Source organism: Delphinapterus leucas, chromosome 14 (genome assembly GCF_059928025.1).
Source record: "Delphinapterus leucas isolate spDelLeu-1000000601 "Yukka" chromosome 14, BTC_Dleu_Yukka2, whole genome shotgun sequence".
In the NCBI taxonomy this organism is placed as follows: domain Eukaryota; kingdom Metazoa; phylum Chordata; class Mammalia; order Artiodactyla; family Monodontidae; genus Delphinapterus; species Delphinapterus leucas.
Genome location: NC_143142.1, coordinates 43739275 through 43765846, shown reverse-complemented (window position 1 = coordinate 43765846; position 26572 = coordinate 43739275). Strand labels below are relative to the sequence as shown.

General features: G+C 37.1%; 1 protein-coding gene across 1 annotated transcript in view; it reads left to right on the top strand.

Annotated features, from left to right (window-relative positions):
- Positions 1–26572, top strand: part of CDH2 (cadherin 2) — an 80427-nt gene that overhangs the window by 13132 nt on the left and 40723 nt on the right. The window contains exons 2-8 of the mRNA XM_022586890.2: positions 5791–6017; positions 7679–7825; positions 9571–9726; positions 13644–13788; positions 16491–16663; positions 24686–24823; positions 25500–25685. Coding sequence (XP_022442598.1) covers positions 5791–6017; positions 7679–7825; positions 9571–9726; positions 13644–13788; positions 16491–16663; positions 24686–24823; positions 25500–25685 — 1172 coding nt within the window. The remainder of the gene's footprint in view (positions 1–5790; positions 6018–7678; positions 7826–9570; positions 9727–13643; positions 13789–16490; positions 16664–24685; positions 24824–25499; positions 25686–26572) is intronic.

Below are 26572 nucleotides of genomic sequence, written 5' to 3'. Positions count from 1 at the left end.
TTGGCATGTCACACATCATAGTGACAGCACTAATCAAAAAGATTATTAGATCAAAAGAGTGATCATTGCATGTTGATGACTTTAAGGAATTAATAAATATGTTGGTTAATAGCAGTCGTTAGAATCCTTAAAGAGCATTATTCATTTTGAAAAAAAAAGGAAGACAAACTTTTGTAAATCATACATTCAAAGACCCAAGTGAACACTTTAAAGCAAGATTTTAAGCAAATATTACATAAGGCTGATGCTTTGGCCATAATGGCGTGAAGGTATAATGGCTATAAACGGTATGAAGATATAAACATCAGGAATTTAATCTGAGAGCCCCATGATTCTGTTAGTTTTACTCACCTAGAAACTCTTGTATATAAAGGTTTGCTCATAAATCTTAAAACCACATAAACTGATATTATGAAAATAAATGGCAACAGCTTTATGCAAAGATCAGGGATTAGAAAACCGTATTTGCTGATATATACCAAAGTGCCCAAGCTGTCCAAAGGACACTTTTTTTGCAAGAGTTTATCAGCTAATAGAAAAATGGATTGTGAGTGTGTTTGAATGTTGTTCACTGCAGATTTGTTGAAGGAGAGTTATTTGCTTGAAAAAAATAACCTATTTAACTGACATTTTGGAGCACCTGAATGAACTTAATTGAAAATCGCAAAGGCCATGTAAATAATATTACACATACTCACCAAGCTTATGGATTTGAAGCAAAGTTCAACTTTGGAAAAAGGATAAAAATGATTCATTTGTGATATTTAGTTGGTGTTACATTTTAAATCCTAAGGAAGAATTATTGACGGTTAGAGCAATACCTATATATGCTTGAAGTCAAGTTTTATCATTATTTTAAAATACTTAGGATGAAAAAATATGAAAACTTTTGCATTTCCACAAGGAATTTCAACATTGTATTTGTCAATTAAGAAAAAGAAGGACCAGGAAATTTAATCAGTATATCCCTCATGGTTCATGACGAGAAAACTTTCTGTCAATTGGAGAAAAAGTGATGAACTCTGTGCTACCCATTTGCTACCACCAACTTTTGTGAATAAAGTTTGCCTTGGTGGTAATTATCAAGGATTTGATGTCTCTGTCACAAGACTTGTTATTAAAAAGGCATTTCATGCAAATAAGCTCAAATTTCTTATTAAAGATTTTTAAAAATTTTTTTGTACGGAAGTTTTATGTGTATTTAATAGTCAGTATGTTTCCCAAAACTCTGTATTTCATTTTTCTTATCATAATTACATGCTATAAAGAAAATGTAATGACTTTTTCCACCAAGGTCCATATGGAAATTTCCAAACTGTCTCTAGTGTATCCTACTGTGCATGTGTGAAAAGGATTGGTGGGGACCCTAAATGGTTCTAGGAAAGATTGTTCCTCAAATTGAAACTCAGAAAGGGCCTAGAGTAAGCAAAGAATATCTAAGCAGATTTATGAACAAACCTGTACTTGGTAACCTTTCTCCATTGGAATCTGTAAGTAAAAACACCATGAAATCCTTAATGTTGAGACAGTTCTTCTCCACCTTCCTCCCTATCACTTCTTCACTAATAGATAGCTAGCTAACTCCTTAATAAATATTGCCCTGTCCCCATAGAAGAACGTCTGTTAACACTGTGAAACTATTTCTGTTTTCCCAATATGCCTTCAGAAATAGCAATTAATGTGGGGGAAAAAATACAATAAAAAAGTCAAAGATATATTTAGGCACAAAACTATTTTACAGTGTTCTCTTATAATTGTTTCTAAATATAGGTGATGTTTTACTCAGGCAAAAATTATAAACTGTATGTGTGTATTTGCACATTTTCATTTCTGTGGTTTATGTAGTGCTATTAACTGCCAAATATTTAATATATAAGATCCGTGGTTTGCCATTAATATTTTATAAGGATATTATGGTTTTATGGTCAACATTAATTTGAGGTATTGCTTTAAGAGTCAAAAGTACTTTAAAATAATTATTTCACTGGTGTTTAATTTCATATTAATCATGTTAACAAAGTTTTATGTAGGCTAGAACACAGTAACTACATATTATATGTAAACTATGCAATGGCTCTAATAATAAATTTCTTGTTTAATATGATGATGTTTTTAGGCACAAACATTTAATTGTGTGTAGAGTTGTTTTAAATTTGAATGATCCAGTGGATCAAGTTTGCTTTTTCAGTTGTCTAAGGCAATTTATTTCCTTTTCTCCTATGTTTTGAAATTCTGCAGCTTCTACTCTAAGTTATTTGAGCACTCAAGCAAAATTAATGTCTTAATGTAAAGAAGATTGTCAGAAAAAAAATATTTCAAGTTGAGTTCGATTGTTTTTAAAATAACAGAATTTCAGCTTTATTACATGTCTGGTAAAATATTACGACTTTCATGAAACTACATTCAGTATCTCCATACATAGGGTGTTTATGTAAAGTTATTGATTCAGTTATATTATCCAGCTCCAGCTAATACCACGTTGGGGCAATTCACTGGAACTCATGTTTGGGAGAGACAGGATATTGACAACTATCTACTCCTTTTAAATATCTAATAATATAGCTAGTTCCCCTAAAGGAAGTATTTTTTTAATTATTAATCGACTTTATTTTTTAGAACAATTCTAAGTTTACAGAAAAATCGAGCACCAAGTGAAGAGTTCCATATCCACCCCACCCCATAGTTTTCCCTATTATTAACGTCTCGCATTAATGTGGCACATTTGTTACAACCAATAATGATACATTACTGTAAAGTCCTTAATTTTACTTTAGGATTCACCCTTTGCGTTGCTCAGTCCATGAGTTTTGACAAACGCGTACTGTCACGTATCTGCCATCACAGTATCATACAGAATAGTTTCACTGCTAAGGATGCATTTTAATTTAAAATAAATGTATCATCACCTTTTCTTAAAAACCTATACATTAAAAAATGATCAAACTGCTTCATATTTTGTAAAATAAAAGTTGAAAATCGTATTATATTACTCAGAATTCTTTACCTACTATCCATTAGGAAAATGTTAATAACAGAAACAGCGTGGTTCCAGTGAACTATATATTTCTCCTCACAAGTCATATAACTATGATGTTTGCCTTCCTCATCTCAAAGTGAAAATTTAAATCTAATCTTAATTTTACCATGTCCCTTGAATATCTCGTTCTCCCTTTCAAGTGGCTTCTGTCCACTCTCCTTTTTATTTTTAACCAGGTTTTTTGGTAAACATATTTTGCCATAGTCCTCCTGAAAACCGTTTTGAAAGTCCATAAATGGTAAATAAATATATTATATAAATTATAAATATGTATTAGTGCTGTAACTAAGCTTCTATAACATAGCGGTTTTCCACTTTTTCTATTAATTTCTATGTTTCTGTAAAAACTTTCTCCTAAGTAAGTTTCAGCGCTTGGTGCTAGGGCAGAAGTGAATCTGGTCAATTTTGAGAAAATATTCGTGGTGCATCTAAGTCATAAATGAACAAAACAGCACACAATAAACACTGACCAATGGTTAACAAATGGAATTTGTGTATTATCCATTTATTAGACTACAGAGTGGGTGGTTTAAATGACAGAAATTTATTTTCTCACAGTTCTGGAGGCTGGAAGTCTGAGATCAAGGGGCCAGCCGGTTTGGGTTTTCTTGAGACCTTTCTCTTTGGCTTGCAGATGGCCATCTTTTCCTCTGTCCACACAATGGTCTTTCCTCTATGTATATGTGCATCTATGTCCAAATTTCCTCTTCTTATAAGACACCAGTCATATTGGATGAGGGCCCAGCCATATGAGCTCATTTACCTTAATTACCTCTTTAAAAACCGTATCTCCAAATATACTTATATTCTAAGGTACTGGGAATTAGGGCTTCAGCCTGTGAATTTTGGGGAACAGAATTCAGTGCATAACACTCATTGAAATTAATAAGCTTTTTAATTTGCATGACTTGAAAACAGTAAAACCTGGTAATTATTGATTAAGCATGTGAACCAGGCGTATTTTGTGCATTAAATCACAGCCACAGGATGAAATCAGGATTGATACTTCACTAAGGAGAACTTTTTCATTTGGCAATGGACCTTGAGTTGAGGTATTGATTCCACTGGTTGAATGTACAAAGGGAATTATGTAATACAAGACCTTTCTTTAAAACTGAGTAATGTCCCAAATGCTGCTTATTTTAATATTAAAGCAAATGAAAATTACCAGTTGTTTAAAAAACCCAGAACAGAAATATTAAACCAGTGGGGGCAGGGGTATTAGGAAAGCAAAACAATTTTAAGTAACTGACCATTATGCAGTTTCCTCCCACGTGTTTTCTCCGATGTCAAACTCTCTGGGATCACCCACTTCTCATTCATAGGATGTGCAGCAACCCTTTGTAGGAAAAGGCACATTTTTTCCTTCTTTGCTAATACATTTTTTCAAAGGCCTCTACCTTTCCTAGCCTGCATCTTTCTGACACGTGAATCTAAATAGGTAAGCTGAGTACCAAATTAGCCGAAGTCAGTGGCAGTAACAGTGAGTGTGAGTTTTTCTCATTTGCCACACAGTCTCATTAGCCCGTGAGGGGCTCAGCTCCTCCCCTCTGTGGGACATTCAAGCTATGCTCCAAATGAAGAACTCCTTTTTAATATGCTAGTTACTTTGGTACTTTCAGAGATCTAAATGTGGCATTACTCTCTTCCCAAGCATCTATCAAGCCTCTTTTACTTTACTTTCATTGTCTATTAAAGGTTTAAGACATGAAGATCCCTTTGTGCTCCTGTAAGGCAAACAACCACTAAGAGTCAAAAGCTTGGAGCATTGGTGGCTTTCTGAATTTTCTTCCCCATCTGTAGAACAGATAAAATGATTCCTACTTTGAGTGGTTATTCTTAAGGTTAAAGTAAATAACCTTAAGTGTCTTGTTTAGTGCCTAGCATTTAACAAATGTTAATTCATTTTTCTTTCACAACCCAACACCCTAAGTGTTCATCATCATATGAATGGCTAAAGATGTGGTATACACACACACACACACACACACACACACACACACACACAATGGAATACTAAGCCATAAAAAAGAATGAAGTTTTACCACTTGCAGCAACATGGGTGGACTTGGAGGGGACTATGCTAAGTGAAATAAGTCAGACAGAGAAAGATAAATCCTGTATGATATCACTTATATGTGGGATCTAAAAAATACCACAAACTAGTGAATGAAACAAAAAAGAAGCAGACTCACAAATGTAGAGAACAAACTAGTGGTTACCAGTGGGGGGGAAGCGGGGAGGGGCAATACAGGGGTGAGGGTGGGAGTTACAAATGATTGAGTGTAACATAGGCTATAGGGATGTCCTGTACAACATGGGGAATATAGCTAATATTTGGAATAACTGTAAATGGAGTGGTGTAACTTTAAAAAAAAATTTTTTAATGAAAATTTAATAATGTAAAAATAAAATTTTGGGGGCTTCCCTGGTGGCGCAGTGGTTGAGTGTCCGCCTGCTGATGCAGGGGACGCGGGTTCGTGCCCCGGTCCGGGAAGATCCCACATGCCGTGGAGCGGCTGGGCCTGTGAGCCATGGCCGCTGAGCCTGCGCGTCCGGAGCCTGTGCTCTGCAACGGGAGAGGCCACAACAGTGAGAGGCCCGCGTACCGCAAAAAATAAAAAATAAAATAAAATTTTTGTGTTTCACGATGCTACATTTTATTTTTAACCTAATCGGGATATAGCTTTAGATGAATAGTTGTTTTTGCCTTTGTGGTATAATTAGTCTTATGTATTTATTATCTTTTGCAGTGAAGTTTAGCAACTGCAACGGGAAAAGAAAAGTACAGTATGAAAGCAGCGAACCAGCAGATTTTAAGGTGGATGCAGATGGCATGGTGTATGCCGTGAGAAGCTTTCCCCTCTCCTCTGAGCACTCAAAGTTCCTGATATATGCTCAAGACAAAGAGACTCAGGAAAAGTGGCAAGTGGCAGTAAAATTGAGCCTCAAACCAGCCTTACCTGAGGATTCAGTGAAGGTAGAGTATCCAAGTATGGCTTTGGATGGAGTTATGTTTGCAGATCAGAAATGTGCAGTTTGAACTAAATACATACTTTGCATCACATTAATGGGTGGCCAGTGTTTGACTTTGTATCAACTTCATTTGCTACAATAGTATTTTGCTGTTTTTAACCTTATAAGATGCTTAGACAAAATATATTATCAGCAATCCTAAACTGTATTTGAAAGGTCTGTTTATACTTTGAGATTTATAACTTAATTTAAATTAGAAGTAGTTGTTTGTTTTAAATTTCTTAGAAGCTTTATAAGGTGTTAAATTTAACCACAAAATAATTGTTTGTAAGATGTCACCAGCCAAAGTTATTAGATGGGAAATACAGATTTATAGTAGTAGAAGGAAAGAATTTCTGTCAAGGAGTACTGGGTTTTTGTCTTGTCTCTTAATAATTAAATTGGGGAGTATGAATTATTTATACTACCGACATGACTTTTAGGAATAATATACTCCCTCTGGTGGAAGCTGCTATAAGCCAAGATAAAATAAATAAGATACATTTCTAACAGAGTAAAGTTCAATTCAGTTCAATATTTATTGAGCACTTATTTTGTGTAAGGCACTATTTTAAGAATTTTAAATAGAAACGTTAACTTCTACAGTGAAGTTATGATAACATTATTAGTTCTGAATATTCTAGTCCTTTGAGTTGATTAATATAATCTCAAGTCCATGATTTTATGACTATTACATTTTGTATATTGTACTGTGAGAGATAAGAATACACACATTCTTTTCTGGTATTTAATTGTAAATGTGATATACACAGCCATAATCAAATATGAATAAATATTAGAGAAAAAGATATTTGTTCTCTTATACCAATGTTGGACTTTCATTATGTGAAATGTAATTTGTTAATCTATTAACTGTTAGGGGGAATCATGTCATTTGGGTACTATAAAGTAAGGAACTGGTAACTGAGTGAAGAGATGCTTTGGTTGTTGTTGATGATTCTCTGTGTTCCAGCAAACTAGCTTGGATCTTTGCATTGAAGCAGCAAGGGCTAATGGCTAAAATGTCTACAGACATAGGGAGAAACAGAAGAAAATGTTGACACCCAGCAGAGATTAATACCCCATGTGCAAAGTGGGTCATCTACAGCATCCATCACGACTGACATAGGTTTAAATAAGTACAGCATTAATTCTGTGGGATTTAATAGGATCATAAATATTTGAGACGTTCCTTAGCAGTATGTATTAAACTTCTTTTGAAATCCAAATTATATTTTAGCACATCAAGATCTAAGTTTAACGTACACAGTAGCACATTACCTGAACTATGGTTTAAACTAATGAGAAATGTATAAAAGGGTACTATTAAATTTTGCTCAATATTAACTACTATCTAAGATGGCTTATAGAAACTGCACATAGTTTACACAGCTGTGCCACATAATAAATTTTTTGGAATTCAATTTTTCAGTGAACACTGTCACCCACAATTTTATGGTGTTTTCTGTTATTTTAATAGGGGGACGAGGAGAGGGCATCCAGACCTATTTTCTTGTTCATAATAAACTGTGATTCCTACGCTTACAGGTATCCATTGACATTGATGTACTTCCAGAAAATGTTTTCCTAGTACTCAGGAATGTCTTCTTGTATTTTAATGCAAAGGAATCACGAGAAATTGAAGAAATAGTATTCCCAAGACAATTGACTAAGCACAATGGCTACCTACAAAGGCAGAAGAGAGACTGGGTTATCCCTCCAATCAACTTGCCAGAAAACTCCAGAGGGCCTTTTCCTCAAGAACTTGTCAGGGTAGGGTGGCACAATTTCATTGACCTCCATGGCATGTGTCAAGTGTATGTTAGAAGTGCTTTTGTCTCTTTTTTCACAAGGTAGAGTTTACGACATGTATGTACTAAAACATATTTTGTTTTGTATTGATGGAATGTCTGTAGTGTTATAAACAGTCTCTTCTCCATTTTTTCATTACCTCAGATTATTTATAGATAGAGCACTCTGTGGGTCAGTCCTATATTTCATGGATGATAAAGTTTGTTCAGTGTCTGAATACATACGCCTTAGCTCCAACATGTTTCACACCCACACCGTACCCTTTCCCACACACCTTAGCTTCCCTGTCTGAAATCTGCACTCTCCGTGATGATCTTTGCCCTCTACAAATAGCTTTTGGGCCAAAGAAAAAATAAAGGGGCAATCATTGCTAAAAATGCCAGTACCAAGTGCGTTTGAGAGTTTTCTAAAGAAATAAAAAATGACCCCTGATACCATTAACAGACTCCCTGGGGCTGTGCAAAAACATAGGCTTTCAGAGCTGAAGAGTGAGATTTTTCTCCAGTTACTCTAAATGCATACCATCAGACCCAGAGAACAAAATGACGGATATCTCTACATGTTTAGTAAAATGAGCAACCTTTTATTTATTACAAAAAGAAAATAAGACAAAGTCATTGTATTCCCATCTAGTAGAAAGTAAATGTTTCTGTATAGGATTAATTTAACATTCCAATGGATACATACAGAAAGCTGTGCTTTTTAATAAGTCATTTATTTGTGTTGTATAGTCTGTGGTAATGAGCATTATAATTCAGTTTAACAATGAAAGACGCAGCCCCCCAATCGAGGTGTTTTCTGTGTTTCTACTTTAATGGAGAATGAGAAAAGAAAAGAATTTTGCCTTAGCTAAAAAAACAAAACAAAACAAAAACTGGATTCTGTTACTGGATTAAAGGTATTTACCTAATACACAAATATCTCGTATCATCACCTCCAAACAGTATTGCTCAGCGGGCCCTTTCTCTGTACTGTTCTCCTTCCTCCCTTTTTATAGCCTGTTCCTATGACCACTCATCTGTAGACTTATTTTTCCGGGAATTGTTGTATTTGGAGGAGAAGGCAGTGAGCCTATAATGGGTATAATTTTTAAGAGTAATAGAAATATATTATAAAATCATTTCTTGCATGCTTTGTTATTAATAAAGATTTTGGGGTATTAGGTGCCACCTTAAAATAACACGGGAAGCTTTGGTTGCAGTGAAAAACATTAGCACGATGCAAGTACAGGAATCTCACTTCCGGGCTCAACCATAATCTTAGAGTTCCCGTGTGAGGCTCTTTCACACTATGGTGAGACAATTATTTCTTATCCTAACTCGTGCAAAAAGTAAACAATTTCTATCTTCATTAAATTGGACACCTGTTACTGGGTTAAATATTCTAACCTCCAGATTCCCAGGAGAGACTTTGATTCTGTTTAAAAACTGATGCTCCTTAATTTTGACTTTTGCACTACTCCTACTGTGTGTTCTTTTAGATGTTAACATTGCCCCCAGTCCTTCTGGTGATAGGTGACATCTCGTTTCGAAGCCCATCACCCAGCAGCAAGGAAAAGGGGCAGGACAGGCAGAGCTTCAAGGGTTTTCTGGGAAGAGATGGTATACGTTTGTAACTGGAAGAGACCGTGAGGTGTGGCACGCCCTGTCTCTGATAATGAGCTTATTTAGTCCCTTGTTTAATGTGATTGTCTTCTTGACCCTCAGATCAGGTCCGATAGAGATAAAAACCTCTCTCTGCGGTACAGCGTAACTGGGCCGGGAGCCGACCAGCCTCCAACTGGTATCTTCATTATCAACCCCATCTCAGGTCAGCTGTCAGTGACCAAGCCTCTGGATCGTGAGCTCATAGCCCGGTTTCATGTAAGATTTCAGCCAGCTGATAATTCTCTGTATTAATACTCTTCCAAATATGTGCAGGGTTTAACATTTGCCTCTCACGTCAGTCTTAAAGCTTTGATCCTGAGCATTCTAACACCAGAAATGTACTTGTAGCCTTTTCAATTTATTTTTAATAAGTTTACTGTTTTCATAAAATTGATGAATGCTCATGGTAAAAAACAAACAATGCCAAAGAAGAAACTAAAACTGCTGAAAATCATATTACTGTTTACATGCTGATACTTGCCTTCAGATACATGGCTAAGAATTTATAAGAACAAATTTACATGAAAGGGGTCAATACTGTTTCATATAAATTATATAAAGACCACAACATTTTTAATGGCTGTATAGTATTCGTTGAATATATAAACTATCATTTTAATAGCAGTTTCTTATTAATATACATTTGTTTGTCATTTTATCTGTTCCTGCTGGTATTATTATTACCATTAGAGTCGTAGAAAATGGATAGCACATTTTTGTTTTGTTATTTGTTGGTCATATTAACTCCAGAAAGATGTGCCATTTTGGTCTGCCTATTGGGAATTAAGATTTCCCTTTTCCACATAACCCTGCCAATACTTGGTTTCATCAATCTGCCAGTCTGAACAATCTTTTCTTAGATATATTATCTAGTTATATTTCTTATGCTAATTTTTGTGTTATTTTTCTATTTTATTCATTTTCCTATTAAGTTATAACAGCTTTTGTATATAGTTATATGTTCATATTTTTTAATATACGTGTTTGTTTGAAACTGATTTAAAAATAATATTGTAATGAGTATTTTAAAACTCAAGAATTACCTAATATTAAAGTCTAAATTCCAGAAAGCATTTTTCTTTCATTTTTTTCTAGCCACGCTTGCACATTTTTCTGGAACAAGATTTCAACAATTTTTTCATGCATTTAATATAGAAACCTAAGTTGATCTTTATTACTTCTCCAATTTCTATAGGAATTACTAAAACTTTTAACGAAAGTATCATTTTTCTCTTAGAAAAGAATATTGGCACATTGTAAAAACCTCAAATAATACAGAAATGGAATTTTTCAAATAATACAGTATTAATAAGAAAGTGAAAAGAATTTGAAATCCCAGTACATAAAACTAACCATTTGCTTTTTTTTTTTTTTTCCCTAACTTTGGTGATATTCTGTAAGATATTTCTCTGTGCAGAGATTCATAAATGTATTGTTTTGAAATTGGGATCATTCTCTGAAACCAGCTTTTGTCACTTAGCAATCATAAGATTTAGCATCTTTCCATGTCAGTAAATCAGTGTTTATTTATATCATCATTTTTGATTGCTCTAAAGTAATTTTAAGTAATTACCTACTGGTAGATATTTGGGTAATTTAGTTCTTTCAGTTGTATTTTACAACTACTGTATAAATAATGTGACAATGAACATCTCTCTGTACATTTTCGCATTACATCCTTGGAAAAATTTCCTAAAATTGGAATTATTTTGATAAATATAGTGAAATTGTTCTCTAGAATAGTTGTATTGTGTTGCACTACCTTCCCACTATATAGTAGATACTTTCCACTCCATTATCAATTCCAGGCATTATTTATTTATTGCCAGTACTATTGGTAAAAGAATTATCTTGACGTTTTAAGTTGCATATGTTGAATATCATGATATCCTTACTCCTGTCTTATGTTGAATTTGGGCCGGGGGTTGTTTATCTTTTTCTGTACTCTTAAGAACCTTTTATCTACTAGCGTTGTTAATACATGATTTGTCATGTATTTCCCCTTTTGTTGTTTATTTTTAAACTTTGTTTATAGTTTTTACCTTATTATAACTTATAGTTTTTACATGGTGATGTTTGTTGTTGTTGTTTTAATTTTATCAGGCATTCTGGCTTTCCAGAGATGTTTATAAAGGTTTTTCCCGCTCCAAGATGCTAATCTCCTCCATTTTATCTGTTTTATTTATTTATTTATTTTTGCCTCTAAATGTTCAACCTCTGTGGAGTTTAGTTTAGTAAAAGAAGAAAGGGATGTAGATCCACTTTGTTTTTCTTTTACGGCCAGCGCAGTTATCTCAACACCATATTCCCATTGATTTAGCATGTCATTCCGTACTTTTTACTCCACCTATGCATGTGTTTCTTTTTAGACTCTTATTTTTCTCATTAATATATTTGTTGAATTTTTTGCACTCGTACAAACTTTTAAGATTATTGAAGTTTTGAAAATTATTAAAATATTGATATGTGGTAGAGCAAGACTCCCCTAGATATAAACAGGCAAATAAGCATATAAAAAGCTAAAAATGTTTTAAATCCGGAGAATCACTCAACTCCCTCCTCCCAAAGGCCTTGATTGTTCTATCAACCAATTCTTCTAAAATCCTTAAGGAACATGTAATTCTAATGCTTTTTATATTGTTCTAAAACATAAAGAAAGAAGTAAAACTTGCAAGCCTTTCACAAAAACAACATCACATTAATAGGAAAACTTAATAAAGGCAGCACACAATAGACCAGTCCTTAATTAGACTAGTTTCTAATTTATGAATACAAATAATATCAATATCAAAAATTCTAAATATCTCTTCTGTACGAATTCTCACTATCTGAACTTCTGTGGTTAAAACTCAGGAAATAAATATTTTCAGGTCAATTTTGGGGTGAATTCTTGATCTCCAGATTCTCAGTACTTGCACATAAATGAGCAATATCCATAACAAAATAGAATTAATTATAGAATGGCCAGGATAGTTCATTATTAAGAATCTCTTAATGTAATAAGAGTATTATTATTATTTAATACCATCAATGTATTAAGTAAGTCAAGGGAAAAAGAGATTCTTTCTGTAGGTGTTGAAAAGGCCAGTGTAATAAAATTTACATTGTTTCATGTGTTAACCTCTAAATAAAAAAAGGATATGTTGATGATTCTTTAGGTTGATAAAGCATATCCGACAGAAACCAGCAGCCAGCATCACACTTAACAGGAAAATCATAGAAGCATTCTCTTTTAAAGAAACAATTCAGTGAACAGTACATAGCTTTTGAAAAGATTGAAATGGTTTTCTATGTTCCGGATGAAAAGATTTTGAAGATATTTTGCCAAGAGTAGCTGAGTGATTATATTTGTTTAAAAAGGAAGAAAAAGATAAAATTTCTAGAAAAGTACCTATAATACTGAGAACTCAACCTTGGGAGAGTAACAACTGCCTTATGTACTTTTAATATTTATGAGTGAGTGACTTTTACAATTAAAAAAGAGTCAAAGTTCCTTGTACACACTTAATTCTTTCTAGATTCTCTCCTTTTCTCTTGTTCTCTATGGCTATTCTAGGCCAGTACCACATTTTTAATTACCCTGACTCTTGTACGGACTTAGCAAAAGGATTTGGGAGCTGGACAGAACTGGCTTTGGACAGGGGCTCTGTCAATAAACAGAGTAAAGTTACTTAGCTTTTCTGAAGCTCAATTTCCTTACCTTCAAATGTGGATTTGTTTCTACCTCACTCTTTTGTATATGTGTTAAACCAAGTAAAATCCATAGAGCTCTGAGCAGGGTGCCTAGCAGATAGCAAGTGGTGACCTTTTGCTACTCCATCTCCCCTAATTATATCGAGTTTGGCTAACTTAAATTTCGATGGGACAAATAGCTTTTTTTTTCCCCTTTGGCCATACCACGCTGCTTGTGGGACCTTAGTTCCCCAACTAGGGATCGAACCCGTGCCCTCGCCAGTGAAAGCTCAGAGCCCTAACCACTGGACCACCAGGGAATTCCTTTTTTTTGATGGGACGAATAGCTTTTGGTTTTCAGTCCATCTGTGCTGTTTTGGTAGCATGGGTATGTTGTCTTTTATCTTCTCACTCGAGACCTAAATCTGTTAAATTGTTTTGTTTTCTAATTACTCTTGCAGTTGAGGGCGCATGCAGTGGATATTAATGGAAACCAAGTGGAGAACCCGATTGACATTGTCATCAATGTTATTGACATGAATGATAACAGACCCGAGTTCTTACACCAGGTTTGGAATGGGACGGTTCCTGAGGGATCAAAGCCTGGTAAGTTCAAAGATCATAATATGGAGATTGCTTGAGGAAATGCAATGTAATCCAACACGTATATAAGCAGGATAAGGAGAAATCACGTGAGCCTTTTGTGTCATTTTCTTTCATTCATGCTGCTTTTAGGCAAAAAGGAAGGTAACTTAGGGAAAAACAGACTGAAGAGAGAAAACAGAAAAATACCCCTCTACTGCCCGCAATAACTTTTTCCACCTTTGAAAAAATATATGCTACAGTATCTGACTCTAGACTGTAAAATCTATACAATCCTTTGATTCTGCTATGGTTGATAAAGGCCATACAGCTAGAAAGTGAACACTGGAAGACCAGGGTCTTTCTGTTTATAAAGTGTAGATTTTATCTTATTAGTCGTAGCAGCACCTAAAACAACTGGAGTGTCTTAAAACACGTGGCGTTCCTAGGACCAGGCAGTGGGGCAAAACCAAAAGCAGAGAGGGGGCTTGGTGACAGCTGAGATTGCTGTTCTCTAGCTACACAAGATACTTACTTCCAGGGTGACCCTAATGTCTTCTGCAGCCCTTGCATTTAAACTAGTGTCATGGAAAGTGACCTAGCCTAGAAAGAGCAGCTGCCAGAAAGCCTCTTGCCATTGTGAAGTGATATTTGACCAAGATTTTAGATTCTTGTACTGAAAACCCGGTAAACTTCAGTCACAGTGGAATACCAAGGCCAGAAAGGTCTCTTGAGTTTGGAAAACTTGTGGACAAGAAAATCAGTTAGGATAGAGATGGTAAAAGGAAACATTTTGCCAGCTTTCCTGAGATGTTTGGGTATTTAGAGAGACTTAATTAATTATAGGTTAATATTTTGTATGTAAGAAAGCCTCGACATTTCAACTTACGCTATGCGTTTCCTTCGTCATCTATACTGGATTTGCATACGCCAATTTATAGATATAGCCAACTATGCCTTAAACTGGCACTTTTCCTGGTCCAAATACACTTGTCTGTATCCTCAGAAGAGTGGGGTGTGCAGGCAGCTGGGTGGGAAGACAGGGCCTGTGCCGGAAGTTCAACCATCTGTGGCTCTGAGTCACATTTCAGAGTCGCATTCGTCAGTATTTTAAAATACAGGAAAAAAAAAAAAATCAAAAAATGTTAAACATATCCTTACTAAAACACAAGGCTTTTACATATATTCTAAGGATAAATAAACGTTGTGCTTTTTTGCCTGGGGAAGGTTTTTGGTCTTTTAAAATCATTCATTCTCTTTTTTCCTCTATTATTTCTAATTGTATCAAAAGTATTGTTTCATAAAACTTGTCAAAAATAAACCATTACAGATATATTTATTACGCATCTGACCATGAATTGCCATAAATCCCTCCCATAAATAAATGACTCTCAATGATCAGGAGACATAAAGACATTTCATGAGTCGATTTCCTGCAGTGTAAGTTTGAAAACATCCTTCTAGGCAAAGGTTTGATAATGTCACGAATCTTGAGTTAGGCTAAGATGAAATATTGTAAGCAGTATTTGGTTCAAGATTCCAAAACATTTTTTTTGTTTGTTTTAACAATTCATTCATTCAACAAATGTTTATAGAGCACATGCTGTGTGCCAGGCAGTGTTCTGGCACTGTGGATACAGCAGTGACAAGTTAGTTGTGCCCTGTTGGAGCTTAAAATCTAGTAGAGGAGAAATGTAAAAGGCGAACAAGCAAGTAAATGTGCAGTAAAATTTTGGGAAAAAAATAATCAAAGTTGGCACATAATCAAATAGGGTGTCTTGTTTAGAGGGACGAGCTCTGAAAAGAGATTTGAATTATGTGAACAAGCCTTCGTTAATTCTGGGGCAAAAAAATGTACCCTGTAGAGGGAACAGCAACGGTAAAGGCTCTAAACTAGAACTGACCATACGGTACTTACAAAGATGGTAGGCTGGAGATGGAACATTTTATAATCCAGTTCTTATAAAGATCACAAAGAACAAACCATCTTTAATAGTAACTACTTTTCTCTGTACTTCTCAGTTGCACAGTTTGTCTAGCTAGTTGGAATTTATTTGATCCTGGTGCTTTGTAGACTTCCTTTCCACAATATCTAGTAAATTGAAGTCCCTGAGTTTGTTACAATGTTCTTTTAATCTCCTAGGAAATAATGAACCACAATGCAAAACTCCCTATATTCAATGTACCAAAACAGTCATGCATGGAATGATTCCTCACGACCTCAGTAAATGGAGTGTGTGTCCTTACGCAGCTGGCTTACTTTCAGAAAGTGACTTAGGCATTGGGGAGAATCATGCCCGGCATGTCATTTTAGATGTTACTGCATAACGGAAAAAATACGGCAGAGGGAAGGCATTGGTGGCCATAAAAGAAGTTTCAGATGGCATCTATGTTACTTATTATTTGCATTTTATATCAGTGAAGGTGTAAAGGGGTTCTTTCTTTGAATCATACAGTGAATTTGTCTTCTAAGTATATGGAAACATTGAGTCTTTATAGATGTAAATTTAAAAAAAAATTATTTTCCTTTCAAGCGTCACAACCATGTTCAGTATTTTTTGAATTGAGTTCTGTTCTTATCAGTAGTGTTTTTAATCAAGTCGAAACGATTACATGTTGCTTTGAAAAAGTGGAATGAAGATTGATGGAGAAGGTAAATATACCTTCCGTTTGGGAGATGCTGACATGAAGTGTGACCATTCATTTTCCATGTCTGCTCTGTCTAGGAACATATGTGATGACGGTCACTGCAATTGATGCTGACGATCCAAATGCCCTCAATGGGATGCTGAGGTACAGAATCCTGTCCCAGGCACCAAGCAGCCCTTCGCCCAACATGTTTACAATCAACAACGAGACTGGGGACATTATCACAGTGGCAGCTGGACTAGACAGAGAGGTAAGCCAACTGACATCTGTATTTGAATTTGTTTGTAATCTTAAAAGTGCACAGGGTCACATACAGTTTGTCTCCAGGTAATAACAACTCCACAAGATTATTCACGATGCTCACGGTCACGAAGAAATCTGTTGTACTCCTTTCTACAGAACTTCAAGTTGGTCAAGTGATCTAGGTATACTGGATAAACCTTTGCTGGTCCATGTAATATTTAATGTGATCATTGACTAAGTTATGCCAATAACCCTCTGGCATCTAATTTTTACAGTTCTTGGCATTTTCTGTTTTCCCTCATATTCAAAGGTTTCGGTGAGGAATTAAGTGAAAAATCATGCCCAAATAAAGTATACATAAATTTAGGATAATTTTTAACGTTCGTATTTCTAAGAGGCTACAGATAACATGTATGATGAGTATTTTTGTGGCCTCCTGATTTAGTGCAGAAGAGATGATCTCCTTCCCTTTAACTTTAAATAAGATTAACTTATTTAACAGGTTTGAACACCAAGAATGGCATTCATTCTGCTGACAAGCCTTTAAAGTTATAAATTCAGAGAAACACATTTCTGGCCTAATATTTTGTTGCAAAGGCATAAAATCTTGACAGTATTGAACTATTATGTAGTATCACAGGCTGAGAGGGAATAGGTATTTCAGCCATTCCAGATGGGTCATCTCGCTGTGACAGACCTGACCCCTCCATGCTCCGGCACCCTGCTGTGTTTTGTTCACGTGATTCCTTCTGCCAGGAATGTCTTGCCCATTTTTCTTGATCTTGAACCTTCCAATTCTTCATGCTGCCATTCAAGCCCTGCTTATATCCTTTCCTGAAAACTCTAGCCCTCACAAATTTTTTACACCCTTTCTCTATTCTGTTCTGACCATTTCCTTAGAGATTCTCAAGGTCATTAGTGACCATCGGTAATCACTGTGTGAGTGAATTATCCAGGTGCCAACTCATAGAGATCCTTGCTTGTAGATTTCTGGCTGAGCCAGCTTTTGTAGTGATAAGACCTCATATTATGTGTGAAAAAAGGAACCAACCATTAGACCTACCATGCTAAATATTATTGACAAGGATTTTAGGAGCTGGTTTTTATGGCGCTTTATTTGCCTTAGTAAGTAGCATCCACTTGAATTGGATTGAAGAAAACATTACTATTGCAATTCATTGTATACGCAAGATAGTGCTAGCAACACTTTAATAAAGTAATATGAGCCAATCAAGATTACTTAATTCACAACTGAGCTGAGACATTACTTAGGAGTTAGATGTATGGCTATTACATTGTGCTTATTAATTCCCACGTGTCAACAATTCTTCCTCTAGGAATGTTTTGCACCAGAGAGTGTTGAAATTTAGTTTTTGCAGTAGTACGTTTAGTTCAGTGATATTTGGAACATGTATGTCTTTACACCTCTTCCATTACTGTATGAAATACTATTCTTAAATGTCAGTAAATTCAGCATGAATGCTATATTTTATATGAGAGTATGGTATATTTTTTAATATTGTCTCTTGAGTGCCAGGCTGCTCACATACTAAGTAGGTATAGCTCATCTCCCAAAGCTAATATTTCTCTTTCATTTCACACTCTCATTGTGAGATACAGAAATGGGGCTTCATCTTGTTTTCATACGGTAATATTCCTATCACATTTAGCCTCACTGTTTTATGAAAAGCAAGAGGCATAGAGAATGAAAGATAGTTTTGCCAAAGCAAACCAACTGTATTTAAAAATCAAAGAGACTGTATTTAGTTTAGAGGGTGAAAGTCGGAAGTCAGGCTGTACTTTGGGTAAGGATGTCTTGCGGTGAATGGAAGCAATATCCACGACCCAATGAAATGAATGTGGACGTGAATTCAAAACTGGTGAATCACGGGTTAGATACAGTATGAGAAATTGCTCCTTAACAGTGAAATTATTAAACACAACAACGAGTTACTAGGGAAAATTATAGAAAACCTTCCTTTCCTAAAAGCCATTTAACATGGGGAAAATGTATCTATCTTGGATGGTTTATGGTAATTCTGCCTGAGGCCGGGCGTACCTTATTCTGACATCTCCGGGCCTCCGTGCAGGCTGGAGATGCTTTTATTTCTATTAGAATTCACAATTTTCTTTATGTTGAGTCATTTCCGTTGTCATCCTCCCAGGATGGATGACACCTTTAAGTGATTCTTAATCACTGAAATGCTTACTGAGATTCAGCTTTTTATTTACCTTTCATCTCCACGTTTAAAAAAAATTCCAATTCTTGGGGGTTTTCCAGGCCTAAAGCTGTACCCCACCATACTTGCCAGTCTTCAATTTTTTAATCTCCACCTGATTTCTTTTTTGGGGGGGGTTTCCAAATACATTTTTTAAAATTTATTTTATTGAAGTATGGTTGATTTACAATGTTATGTTAATTTCTGCTGTACTGCAAAGTGATTCTGTTTTACATATATCCTTTTTATCAGTTTTATAAAATATTCTTTTTCATGTTCTTTTCCATTATGGTTGATTACAGGATATTGAATATAGTTCCCTGTACTATACAGTAGGACCTTGTTGTTTATCCACCTGACTCCTTGTTGCCTGATTTGGTGGTACCCATTCCTGGCATTTTCTTCTTTGCTCCAGCTTTTATACGTCCATCTCCTGCCCTTTTCGGTCAGGACTACTGATGAGTTACCCTCAGCTTCACTAGGTTTGAATCATTCTGGCTTTGCCTGTGACGGGCTATTTGACCTTCAGTGTATTAACCTGAAACCTCAGCTCCCCCATCTGTGAAGGGGGATGATAACATTACATCCACTCCATGGGACAGTTGTAAGGATGACGTAACGCAAGGCAGAAAGCATTCAGGACAGTGTCCAATACATACTAACTCTCATTTTCCCTGCTGCCATCGTAAATCCATTCCCAGCATCCAGTGTACGATCACCATCACTTTGACTCTTCATCATAATTTTTCTCATGATGAAGAAAGAATTATGCTTCCTGTTTTCCACGCCAAATAATACGTCTACTCGTGCCCTCAATTCTGTGTTCTCTCCTGAAGGAATGTTCTCCTGTTTCCTGTGGCCTTGGTCTTCCCTCCTCTGCAGGTTCCCTCCTACAAACCCCACTGGTTCCTTCATAATCCACAACCCACAGCATGAAGTCAGAGCTCTTTAACGTGGCGCTCCAGACCCTCTAGCACACTGGTCCCAAAGCCTTCTTTTGTCCAAGCTCCTAGAATTCCTTACGTCCTGCTAAGGAACCACTGATGCCCTCCGCCCATACAGCCACATGTCAGTCCTTGTACAGATCTGAACTTATTCTATTCTTCTCTGTCTTTTGTTTCCCCTGCCTGAAGATTTCTGTCCCATCTCTCTATAGAGCAGGCTAATATGCTCACTCTCCAAGAGCCGGGTCCTCAGCCCCTCCCCAGGGCACACACAGTGGCGTGTGTTCCTCCAGATACACGGAGACCGTGTTACGTGGACAACATACCTGCCTGCCAGCTCCCGGTATTCACTGAGGTCCATGTGCTCCTCTTTTCACCTTGAACAGGAACCTGGAAGAAAAGTTCAAGTTACTCGATTTTCTTCTTGTCAACAGCAGACTCCTAAGAAGGGCAGCCCATACTCCCCTCTCACCCCTCCCTTTTCCTGGTCTCCTTGGAATCTGGCTTTCCGCCTCCTTCCCCCACTCAGGATTCACTCAGGCCGTGCCTATATTCCCACTTGCTTGGAGGGCACTCATATAGCGCAACAATTAATGGTACAGACTCTGGACTCAGAGAGACCTGGATTCAAATCTTTTCTCAGCTGCTTATGACTCGGTGTCAATGGGCAAAGCTTCCCTGGCTCCCTAAGCCTTGGTTTCCTCCTCTGTAAAATGGGGATGAAAACAGTCCACCTGCCTTATAGGTTTATTTTGAGGACTAAATGAGACACAATGTATGGTGTGGCTCATAGTTAGTGCTCCTTTGCAATAAATGTTATTTTTTTATTATCAAGGCCCTTAGAACAATGCCCCGGTATACAGTAACCATTCAAAAAAAAATGTTTTAGCCCACAAACTTACAAGGTAGATAGCACTGTCAGCCCCATTTCACAGATGAGGGAACTGGGGCTTTGCATTTAAGAATTTGAACAGGGTCACGAACCTGCACTTCCCTCCCAAGTTCTCAGACATTATTACTTACTTGTCCATCCTTGAACTCAATGCATCTTTTCAAAAGCAAACCTATCATCTCCCTAGATCTGTGCTTCCTGAGGAATTTTCTATTTCATGTGATCAGTGTGCCACCTCCCCAGTTTCCCAAGATCATGGTCTGTACCTCCCTTTCCTGTGCCCTGCCTTCCATCCACTGATTGATTTAGCCGTTAAGTTCCTCTCAGTCTACCCCCAAAATGCGTCTTGCATTCATTCCTCCCTCCAGGTTTGGAGGACTGGTTGAAGGCACCCTACGAAAGCTTCCTCCCATCACTTCTTCCTACTCTCACTATGGTTGCATTGCACATTTGGCCCTGTGACCCATTCATATTTGTCTCTTTCACTTAATGGCAGCAAAGCCATCTCTGGTTTTGTTCATTATTTTGTCCAGGTAAGCACTACACTGCCTGGCACCTAGTAGACACTCATTAAATGTGTGCCAAATGGATGACTGACTGTTCTCACCTCTTCGTTCACTTAGAGCACTCTAGTTCAGGGCTCTAGTTTCAAAAGTGCGGCACACAAGTATAATGGTTTTAACTGATACATGTAGGGAAGCCTCTGGGGAAAACCAGAGACCAAAAGTCTTTTAGATGCTACTCCATCAAGTAGAGACTGCCCGAGCACAGGCATTGTATTGTGTTTAGTTATAGAGTTATATTTATGGCAAGTGATGCTACTTTTCCATTTACAGTACTTTTACAATAAGTTGTTTTTTAAAAGGGAGTTCACGTCAAGATAAATAGTAAGTGACTCACGGTGTAGAAATACGAGGATATAGCAGAATTGGGAAGATGGTATATGAATCAGTTTAGCGGTTTGGGAAACAGTGAGCTAGTTTACGCTCCCAGTATATATGTTTTAATGAATAAATGATAGCTAGCCATGTAAATAAGGAGATGGTTTTTCCCAAACCTGAAGCGATTTTTATAATATAACGCAAGGCCCAAGGTTTCCCATACATTCATCCACCAGCTACAGATTCAAAAGCATTTGTCCCTTGCTTATGCTGTGTCAGGCATTACGCTATATGCCAGGGACATAAACGTCTGCAAAGCGATGACCCTGGGGAGGGGTGTGGGCATGTGTGTATGTAGCCGGGGAGGACAGACAGATGGACTGATAACAGCCTCAGAAACTAGAAACAGTGATAGAGGTGTGTCCTGAGTAGGCAAACAGCTCTTCCTCAAGGACTTTCAGAAGTCATCTCTGAGGTGACTTTAAGCTTCGTGTTTGCTAGGCTCAGATAAAGGGCGAAGGGTATTCTGGGCCAGGGTTTCTCAACCTCGGCTCTGTTGACATTTTGGACAGGATAAGTCTCTGTTGTGGGAGCCTGTCCTGTGCATCGTAGGTGTTTAGTAGCGTCTGTGGTCTCTACCCATTAGACGTCAGTAGCACTACCCAGTTGTGACAACCAGAAATGTCTCAGGTTATTGACAAATATCCCCTGGGGGAGATGTAGGGCAAAATCGCTCCAGTTAAGAACCACTGATTCAGGCCGAGGAAAATGCCAAATGCAGTGGCGCAGGGATGCGATAGGCATTTGAAGATAAATACAAACAGCTCAAGGTATGGGGTCAGTGAATGGAAGGTGAGAGCTTTGGTGGGAAAGGTGAGTCACAGACATGGAAGGATTGACAGCAAGCAGAGGGGTTGAGACTTTGTCCTTTCTAGAACAGAAAGCAAGGAAATGTTTTTAAGCAAAGCCCCCTTGATCAGATGCGAAACTATGAGGGTGGGAAGTCAAATTCTTATGAAATCTAAATGTCAGTCATTCAGAACCAGATGCCAAGTGACTAAATTAGGCAAGAAGCTCTAAATAGTTTGGTTGTCTAAAACATAGACTGCGATGACTTCCTTACTAAATGTAAAAGCATTTTTACTCACGCACTTAAAATTGGAGATTGTTATTATTTACCAAGTTGGTATTTTTCTTTACTCGAAGAAACACTGCATTTTAGAAATAACAATGTTCTTTTGTAACTTAAATATCTGAAGACTTGCTTGAAGCAATAGGAAATTTCAGGCATTAGCTACTGATCCCAATATTTCAGCTCAGTGCAGAATTGTACATATTATGCTTATATAATTCTAAAGATCACTGTAAAGTAGACATTAACAAAGAACCATATCTCCAGATAATACCTATGTACATTTTTTATCTTCTGTAAAAAATTCCATTTTTTTCTTTTTTGAGAATGTTCATCTGTTTCTGCAAATAGCAGCCAACAAAAATGGCATTTCAAAGTCATAACAAATTTTTATTTTTCATGATTTTCAGCTGGGAGGCTGAATTGAATGCCCTACAAAATTCTCTTGTTAACTGTGAGAGCATTAAGCCGAAATGACACTCTTGATTGGGAATGGAAATCATTGAGAAATATTTTAGCCTGTGTAAGCATTATGGTGAGGGGTTATGGGTTAAGAAAAATTAAAATGGCTCAACCAACACTATTCCTTTGTTTTTTTTTTTTCCAATCAAAAAAGTGGGTGTTTTTTTTGGAAGACAAAGGAAAAGGAACTGAAATAACTGCTAGAGATTGGCTTCTTGGTGGACAGACACTAAAAATTGAATGTGTGAGGTTTGACTTTCCCTCCTACCCCTTTCTTTGCCTTTTGCCTTTCCCACTAACAACTGAAGCAAAAGCTACAATTTGTGTCTGTTCTCTCTAAGCTGCAGAAATCCCTCAAGAGTGGCCATTCATAATGTTGGCTATATTTAGAATTAGAGAAAACTACTCGTTGCAGTGACTGTTTATTTTTGTATGAAGAAGTGAGTTTTGTTGTTCAGGATGTTTTAACATGTTTCAATGATCTATGTTTTTTATCTGTGCCAATTTCCACAGAGATTTCTAATGATTTCAGGTATTTGTTTTGTTTAGGTTTTCCTAATACAGAACTTCATCAACTAGTGCTGTAGACATTTCAGACGATCTCAAGATTTTTCTCTTAGACACATTACAGCTGAATATGGCTCCCCTTTAAAAACTTCAGTCTGGAATTTGAAAGCAGTGATGCCTATTTGATATTAACCATCTATATGAAAATGTATCCATATTCATTATAGGTCTGTGGACCCAATGAGTGTTATGCCCAAATAGCAGTCCACTGAGTATGCAACTATTAAATGCCTACTGTGTTACAAAATGAAGGATATAGACACAAACCCTAATAGCAGTCCACTGAGTATGCAACTATTAAATGCCTACTGTGTTACAAAATGAAGGATATAGACACAAACCCTTTATTCTGGTTTTGACTTCATTTAGCAATGTCTCTCTCCTCTATAGTTGTAAATAGTATACACTAATGGAAATTCGGAGAAAATTATGGTATCAACCTTGGTATAATAGAAGGAACATCTTTAAGGATATATAAAAGGAAAGCATATATATTTATGAATTATATATGCTTTCTTCTCTCTCAAGTTTCTTTATTGTTTTCAGTATCCTAAACCGAGTAGAAATTAACGTATGAGAAAGTAAATACAAACCACATGACTTGAATGCTTGATGACAAAGTTGTGAAGTTCAGAAGAAAAAGAAAGGTTGAGACCAGATGGAAGTTTCAGCTTCGCAGTGAATTTCACACATCTGCCACGCTTTCCTTTCCGCCAGTAGAGGCGAAAACATATAGTTAAATCTCTCTAGACAAGGACCAGACCTGTGCTTCACAAGTTAAAGTAAACTCCACTTGGGAAATTTTGAGTCCTGTTAATCAGGGTGAATAATTCTGTGCTTTCCGTGTGTAATCAAGAGCCATTTACAGAACAACTGTTACGTCTTCTTGAGGAATTCGTTTCATTTAAGTTGTTATCTTTATGTCTTTTTAGAAAGTGCAACAGTATACGTTAATAATTCAAGCTACAGACATGGAAGGCAATCCCACATATGGCCTTTCAAACACAGCCACGGCTGTCATCACGGTGACAGATGTCAATGACAATCCTCCAGAGTTTACTGCCATGACAGTAAGTACAGACTGTCACTCACAGAAGTCTAGGCCTGTGGTCCATTACTGAGAAGTTTTGTCATGAATAATAAATGCGTTAAAACAGAGCTGGAACTTGCTTCATTCTTCTCATTGTAGAATGGCTACTGACTCCTAAGTTTCCTGTCACTTACACCAGGGTTTTAAATAAGGCACCGAAGTAATTTGTTTTGTCGTTCTCTCCAAGTCCACTGATAAAGTTGTTAAAACATGCTGCCTGGAAGAAATGCCCTAAAAAGACTTCATGCTGTTATAACAAAATATTCATGAATATCTTCAGGTGCACGAACCACGTGACTGATAGATGCTACTTTGCCAGCATATAATTATGATCTCTTGAGTAAAATGATTTCCTTCAGACAAGTCCTTTACTCCTGCCCACTCCCCCCCACCCAGATACTCACCGAAGGACGCTAATTTAATATTAATGAAACTGTAACATAATTTAAAAAAAAAAATTTGAGGGCCGAAAAAAGTTATAGTATTTTTAAAGTCAAACATAAATGCTGTGATTACCTGCATTACTAATCTCCTCGTTTAGTGTGGATAATAAAGATTTAATGGGGTGGTAAAATCAGGGCAGTGTGGTCATCAAGACACACTGTCCTTCAGCGGCGCCTGTCGCTCCTCTGACTGAGCTTTGTCTTTTCTTATAGTTCTATGGCGAAGTCCCTGAAAACAGGGTAGATATCATAGTTGCTAATCTAACTGTGACAGACAAGGATCAGCCCCACACGCCAGCCTGGAACGCCATCTACAGAATCAGCGGCGGGGACCCCGCCGGGCGCTTTGCCATTCAAACCGACCCCAACAGTAACGATGGCTTAGTCACCGTAGTAAAAGTAAGTGCGATGGTCTCTCTGATGGCGACTCTGCAGCAACCCATATATGCCACCTACCCCTTAGTTTGTTATTGAATCTCAGGACTTTTTTCTTTTGAACATCTCTGAATCTGAGTTAATGTATTTGGAGGAGTCACGTTTGTTATTTTTCACTTATGCCGAGGCCAACATAGATAGTCTCACTTTATCCCTGGAATATGATTGTGTTTCAGTCATTGGGGAGTTTTACCAGTGAAGACAGGACAGCCCTCAACAGTGCTGTCAGTGCCATGGATATGTTAGTGATATGTTACATCATGGATTTTTGATGGCCAGTTGATAGCTATTAAGAAGAATGCCCCACACGTACTATTCTTATGTCTACAGGTTGCTATTAGAGTATTGGCTCAGGGAACATACCAGAAAATATCACAGATGTAATACAGGGTGAGTGTAGGCAAGGAGAGGGCCTACGCTCTTAAAAGGTTTCGAATTTACATTGCTGTTTTTTTTCTTTTTTTTTAAGCATTAGCTTGCAGTTCCTTTTGTGTTTTTTTTTAATTTTTAAAATTTTTTATTTAATTTTGGCTGCATTGGGTCTTTGTTGCTGCACGTGGGCTTTCTCCAGTTGCAGCGAGCGGGGGCCACTCCCTGCCATGGCGCGCGGGCTTCTCGTTATGGTGGCGTCCCCCATCGTGGAGCACGGGCTCCAGGCGCACTGGCCCCAGCAGTTGTGGCTCGCGGGCTCTAGAGCACAGGCTCAGTAGTGGTGCACGGGCTTAGTTGCTCTGCGGCATGTGGGATCTTCCCAGACCAGGGCTCGAGCCCGCGTCCCCTGCATTGGCAGGCAGAGGTCAACCACTGTGCCACCAGGGAAGTCCCTACATTGCTGTTTTTAAGTGCTATTT